Below are 6,388 nucleotides of genomic sequence, written 5' to 3' on the forward strand. Positions count from 1 at the left end.
GAGAAAAAAAATTAAAAACATCTCATAAGTGAGCTGTGGCTGGTATGGCTCAGTTGATTGGAATGAATATATATATATATATATCTACACACACACACACACACACACACACACACACACACACATATATATCTACACATACACACACACACACACATATATGTGTGTGTGTGTATGTATAGGTTTATGTATAAGAATTTCAAAATCCATAATAGTTCATGCTTGACAATGTTCTTGAAAAAGTTGTTGAGTCTTTGGACAGAGAGTCGACCAACCAATAAATGACTGCATGTTTTAGCATGGCAGATGACACAATAAATGCCTATTTCTGGCTAGATGGCCATGTATGCATTACCCCAAAAGATGCATATGTTCTTGTCAGTATATAAAATGCAACAGCCCTAAAGAGACAGAAATGCTTTGCTCTCTGTTACTCAGTAACTCCCCGAATACCCACATCCTCTGGTTCTGTTTCTAAAAGGCTAAACAGCTCTGAATCTGTCTGCTAGGTTCATAAGGAGCTATGCAGTGCTCTGGCTCGGCAGGAAATTTAATTTTCTACTCAAATCAACCAATTGTGCATTAGGGGAGGAAAAAAAAGCTTCTCTTCATGACTCAGTTTGTGGGGGTTGGGGTGCAACTACAAAAATGAGACCAGACGCTGAGAAATGCAGCTGGTGATTCTCACATGTCTATCCCATGGAGCCAATCCATGTCCGATCAGAATCGTGCGGGGCTCGCCTTGTGAAGAACACATCCCAGCCCTGTTGTAAATGCTTTGTCACAGCATCTGCCCCTTCCTTGGGAAGGACCACAGATGTCAAGGAACTGCCACCTGCCTGACATCTATCAGAAGTATAGATCCGTCCGTGTCATCAAATGGTATTTTATCTGTTCATCTCTTCCTGGTAACACACCCCCAAATTCCCTTTGATTTGGTCCCCCACAACATGCTCTGAAGTTGGGCAATTGTTATAAAGCAGCTTCACGCCTTCTTTATGCCTGCCATTCATACCGTGACCATCATAGAAATAACAACAAAACCCAGCCCGCGTGTCTCAGTGGTTGAGTGTCCACCTACAAACCAGAAGGTCACGGTTTGATTCCCGGTCAGGGCACACACCCCAGTTGCCAACTTGATCCCCAGTGTGGGGCATGCTGGAGGCAGCTGATCAATAATTCTCTCTCATCACTGATGTTTCTCTCTCTCCTCTCTGAAGAGATCAATACAATAATATTTTTAAAAAAAATAACAACACAACAATAAGAATAATCAACTACAATGATAACCATCACTCGATGCCATGTGAACTGGAATTGTTACCAGTGACTGTCCATTTGAACATCAGTAGAGGGATAGGTTATAAAATGTACAAAAACCTGTGGGGCGACGATGAACCTGGCTTTGTACCCAGATCTGCCGACTGGAGCTCACTGTCACTGTGGTACGAAACGTCCCTCCAACCCCCTCGCTAGCTGATTAAGGGCAGGCCTCGCGCAGGAAGTCAGTTCCTGCTGGGACCTCGGATTTCATGTTTGGAGTTGATTGCCCTGATATCTGAACTCCTCGTGTCCCCAAAGGGCCCTTGGCTTGGCCTACTCCCGGGCCCCCTGTGTGTTCCCTGCTAACAAGAGCAGAAATCTTGTCAAATCAAGTGCCAAACAGGCCCCAGGACAGGCCTCTCAGTTGGACCAATCTTGCTTATTTCCTTCACATGCTGTCACTTACACTCAGAGATGTGCAGAGAGTGGCCATTCCTCCTTTCTGTGTTGGATTTTCTTTTTTTTCCAGAGGAAATGGAGTGACATGAACATGGGGAAGATTCATTTATTCATTGAGAGTGATAGAAACACCAATGACAAGGGAGAATCATTGCATTGGTCGGCTGCCTCCTGCACACCCCCAACTGGAGGTACAGCCCGGGACCCAGGTATGTGCCCTTGACTGGAATTGAACCCATGACCCCTCAGTCCACAGGCCAATGCTCTATCCACCAAGCAAACTAGCTAGGGCTATAACAGGATTTCAAGATGAAGTCATCTCACGACTTAGTCAGAAAATGGCTACCCATGGTAATGTATTTTTCTGGATACCTCCTGCTGCTGTATTCAACACTTGGCCCTTTGAGAGATATAAGTCTCTTAGCCAAATGCAGAGCATTCTGCATGTCTATCGCTTGGTGGATTCCTTTAGAACTGAGAATGGACAACTGACCATTCCTCAAATCCCCAGCTGGGGTTTTACCTTCTTAGAGTTTGGGTTCTTTTGAAGAAAACAACTTTTTTTGTATCCTTATGGGATACACTCTATATTATCCGGAATTTAGAAATGGTTTGTATTAAAAACATCTTTTCTGGATCCGAAAAAATAATTATTTTGTGCCCAAACTCAAATTATTTGGGGCACTGACTAGCTAGTCTGCTGGGTTTCCCCTCCAACCTCATCATTTCAGCACCCTTGCAAGGGTTGAGAATGTAATCCATAAATTAATAAAACTTCCAGCAAACTTATTTGTCTAGAATTTCTCTGAACAAAGAAATTAGAGGGACATGAACGCCCGTGACCCAAGTGAACGCGTTGGGTATGAGCTGACATCGAACTTACAGAGTAACTGGACAATTCTCTAAAACTGTATTCCTCCATTAAGTTTTCTGTCTCTTTTTTACAGCAAACATTCCTAAGACAATATTTGAAATCCACACTCAAACACATCATTAGCCAACACTTCACCCTTAGAGACCAGTGTACAAGTTATAGATTTGCAGTGTGCTTTGGGGGAAAAAAAGCTATTTAGCTTGAGCATTGTACTGTCATTGGGGTGACTAGCAAAAGAGAAAAGTTGTACGCAGTTCAACAGAAGAAAATAGGGTTGAGTCTCATTTCTGAAAAAAAGGCAGAAAAACTTTAATAAAGGATCATTTCTCATCTCAGGAAAGAATTCTGAGCAGGGAAAGTGTAAACAAAAGGTATTTTTGAAATGGCAGAGGAAGATTTTATCTAAAAGTCTCCAATCCAGATATGCTGACCGACCAGAAATGCTCAGATAATTTCAAAGCCAAACACCAAATACAGAAATAAAATAGGGGCTTCATCATATGTTGAGATAGTGGTCTCATGCCTCTAAATTCTCATATATAATTTACTGTAACTGTCAAAGGAGAAAGAAGAAAACCCAGCAATGCTAGGACAAAAAAAGGAAATGTATAAACAAGCAAAAACAAAATAATATAAAAGATCCACCCAAATACACTGCAAAACAGATGCAATTTTGCGTTCTCACTGAGCTCTCTGAATGCGGGAAGAGTTGTGTTCACCCTGATATCCTGGTTTGGGCATTGTATGTAGCTCCGGGTTAATGTGTGTGTATGTGTGCATGTGTACACATGTATGCATGCACCCACGTTCACATGCATATGCACACACAATATGCATTGACCAAAATTCTTTGGTCATGTGAGGTTAGTCCCTAAGGCAACCACATAGGATGCATACATAATTGCATTTTATACTGACGTGCTTGTCAACTGATATAGCCAGTAAGAGACATATACCTTATAGGACTGGAGGTGATATCAGGGTCACGTGCGGTCACTTGCCCAATCACGGAGTTCAGAGCTGCATTTTCGTGAACTTCGAGGAGATAAGTGGGTGAAGAGAAGACAGGAGGCTCATCAGCATCCTCAACGACAATTTTGACCGTGGCTGTGTCTTTAAAGGGCCCCCTGCCACTGAAACGTGGGTCAACGTGGACGTTGGCCGCCTCCACCTTCAGCGTATAGGATTTCTTGGTCTCAAAGTCCAGAGGCTGTTAAGAAATGACAAAGATGAATGTTGCTCACTAATGACCACAGCAGCAAGAACAAATGAGTGTAATGCTGATGGATGAGCGTTATGTGCATGGAAGCCCATTTGTGAGCCTTAATGGGATCCCTCTCCATTCCCCCAGATCCAACCTGTAAATCCTACAGGCATTTATGGATATCTGCGTATTATACAAGCTCGGTGAATCTAACCTCCTATTGTTGTGTTTTTGTTTTGCTCATTTCACTTGGAAATTCACAAAATATTCGCAGTCATGAATTGTGCCATCAAAATTTCACTTCAGAGTCATAATAAAATTTTACTAGTGATGCCATGACCTGCATACCAATCAGCCAGTTAATTGAGCCTCTGCTGGGAGGAGATAAGGCAGCATCAAACACCATCTCGATCTGGGAAGAATATTTTAGCATTTCTGCAACAGTGTGTGAAATGTGAAGAACGAGAAATAATCATTGTTTAGGGCAAGGAGACATTATAAAGCATAATTTAGCACTAATCTCCACAAAGAGTGTTTTCTTATTTCACTTGCAAAGCATTGCTGCTCGACTGATCATGTGGCTAAAAATGAGGTTTATCATTTATTTTTTCATTTTTTAAATATATTTTTATGGATTTCAGAGGGGAAGGGAGAGGGAGAGAGAGATAGAAACATCAATGATGAGAGAGAATCACTGATCAGTTGCCTTCTGCATGCCCCACAACAGGGATCAAGCCAGCAATCCAGGCATGTGCCTGACCAGGAATCGAACCATGACCTCCTGGTTCACAGGTCAACGCTCAACCACTGAGCCATGCAGGACTGCAAGGTTTCTTTCTTTTTTTTTCTTTTTTTTTTGAGGAGGGGGGAGGGTATTCTTAGAAGTTCTCTATGATGAGTTCTGTGCTATGAAGCAGGTGAGCATGTAAAGAAATACATATGCAGACACATATGTACTTGTGTTTATATTTAGAAGAAGGAAAGATGAGAGCAGTAGCTATAGCTCTCTAGGTCTCACCAACCACTAAAAGCAAATTGAAATGACCTCATTGCACCATTACTGACAATATTTTTGACATATTAATAACTCATTCCTTAAAAGCCCCAGAGGCTGTGGTTAATGACCTAGGTAAATATAGCTGGGTGAAAGACCATAATCCCCTTAAATAACCAGAGGGCATCTGCTTCGCAACCCGACGGTCCAATTCCCGGCAACACAGAATACTTCAGACTTCAAGAAAGTACATCTGTCAAGGTTCAAAGACACACTTTAGGTTTCTTTGCAATTTCCACTAAGAAACAGAACTTTAAATCTGCAATGCAGATTTAAAAAAGAAGAGAAGCTGGGACACAAGCCAGCATTCACGAAGTCTTTCAGAACTCCTGTATAAGTTTATCTATCATTTCAAATTTTTGTATTGATTTTTAGAGTTGAAGTCAGTTCTAATGGGACTTGACTTTTTCAGAAATATTTTCTAGGGAACAAGGCAGATGCTCACTTCGCTATCTATTCTGAAATGACTGGGTGCGTGTACCTGTGAGTAGATGATTCAACATCAGCGTTTTGCCAACCATCCCTACTGTAACACGTATGCAATTTCAAGTTCTTCAGAAACACTGGTAAATGCGACAGATTATGTTCACTTTCATTCTCAGCTCAACATAGTGACAATGTCCCCCACAATCCTGGTGTCCTTAGGATTGTATCAGACAAAAAAGAGGTCCCATGAATCGTGGAAATATGACCCCCTACACAATGTTCTCTAGAGTAAAATACATGTGTTTTCTTGGTGTTAAAATGTGTAGTATATGCTTCTAAGTTTATGAATAATTGTGAATAAAAATACAGCCAATGGCTAATTGCTTCAGCTTATAAAAGCACCTTATGGCAACAACGGAGAGCAGTTAGTAATAACAATAAAAATGACATTAGGAATCATTAGCCAAGGAAAATGTGGCTTTGGGTTATTCAATAATTGACTCAAGCATAATTATACTGTACTCTATTTTTAAATACTTTGCAATGCTTAATCCTAAGCTCAAGCCATGTATAAAGGTAGGGCTGCTCAACAGAGAATTGAAATAAATGCACCATTTTTCTCAAAATTGATCTTAAAATGTATTTTGCATACAAAGGTGAGTCCAGAACATGCCAGGTTCCCACTGCCACTGCCTCTTCAACGGGGGATTTTAAGAGCATGATCAGTGGATGGCAGTTCCCTGTGCAACATAACATAGAATTACAGAGTACATTTGGAGCTATTTCAGTGTAATACTGATCAGGACTGAGGGGAAAATGATGGGCTCCCAATGATGTGGTTCACCATCTATCTTCTTATTCGTGAACAAGCAAAACTATTTAAAAACTAGAGGCCTGGTGCATGAAATTAATGCACGGGAAGGGGCGGTCCCCTCAGCTCGTCCTGTGCCCTCTTTCCATCTGGAACCCCTTGGGGATGTCCGACTACCGGTTTAAGCCCAATCCACAAACCTACATCCCTCTCGCAATTCCTTGGCTCCTAACCACTGGGCTGCCTACCTGCCTGCCTGATCGTCTCTAACCCCTCTGCCTGCCTGACTGTCTCTAA

At 41.8% G+C, this 6,388-nt stretch overlaps 1 protein-coding gene and 2 long non-coding RNA genes across 4 annotated transcripts in view; 2 read left to right on the plus strand and 1 right to left on the minus strand.

Annotated features, from left to right (window-relative positions):
• Nucleotides 1–6,388, minus strand: part of CDH8 (cadherin 8) — a 299,936-nt gene that overhangs the window by 123,863 nt on the left and 169,685 nt on the right. For both annotated transcript variants that reach the window (XM_015559047.1, XM_015559046.1), the window contains exon 6: nt 3,553–3,806. In XM_015559047.1, the coding sequence (XP_015414533.1) occupies nt 3,553–3,806 (254 nt within the window). The remainder of the gene's footprint in view (nt 1–3,552; nt 3,807–6,388) is intronic.
• The window catches only part of LOC107181896, a 176,418-nt gene that overhangs the window by 77,897 nt on the left and 92,133 nt on the right, over nt 1–6,388 (plus strand). The gene's annotated exons all lie outside the window — the stretch shown is intronic.
• LOC107181899 overlaps nt 5,286–6,388 on the plus strand; it is a 3,545-nt gene continuing 2,442 nt past the window's right edge. The window contains exon 1 of the long non-coding RNA XR_001512608.1: nt 5,286–5,420. This is a non-coding gene — a long non-coding RNA (uncharacterized LOC107181899). The remainder of the gene's footprint in view (nt 5,421–6,388) is intronic.

This window comes from Myotis davidii, unplaced genomic scaffold (genome assembly GCF_000327345.1).
Source record: "Myotis davidii unplaced genomic scaffold, ASM32734v1 scaffold590, whole genome shotgun sequence".
Taxonomy (NCBI): Eukaryota; Metazoa; Chordata; class Mammalia; order Chiroptera; family Vespertilionidae; genus Myotis; species Myotis davidii.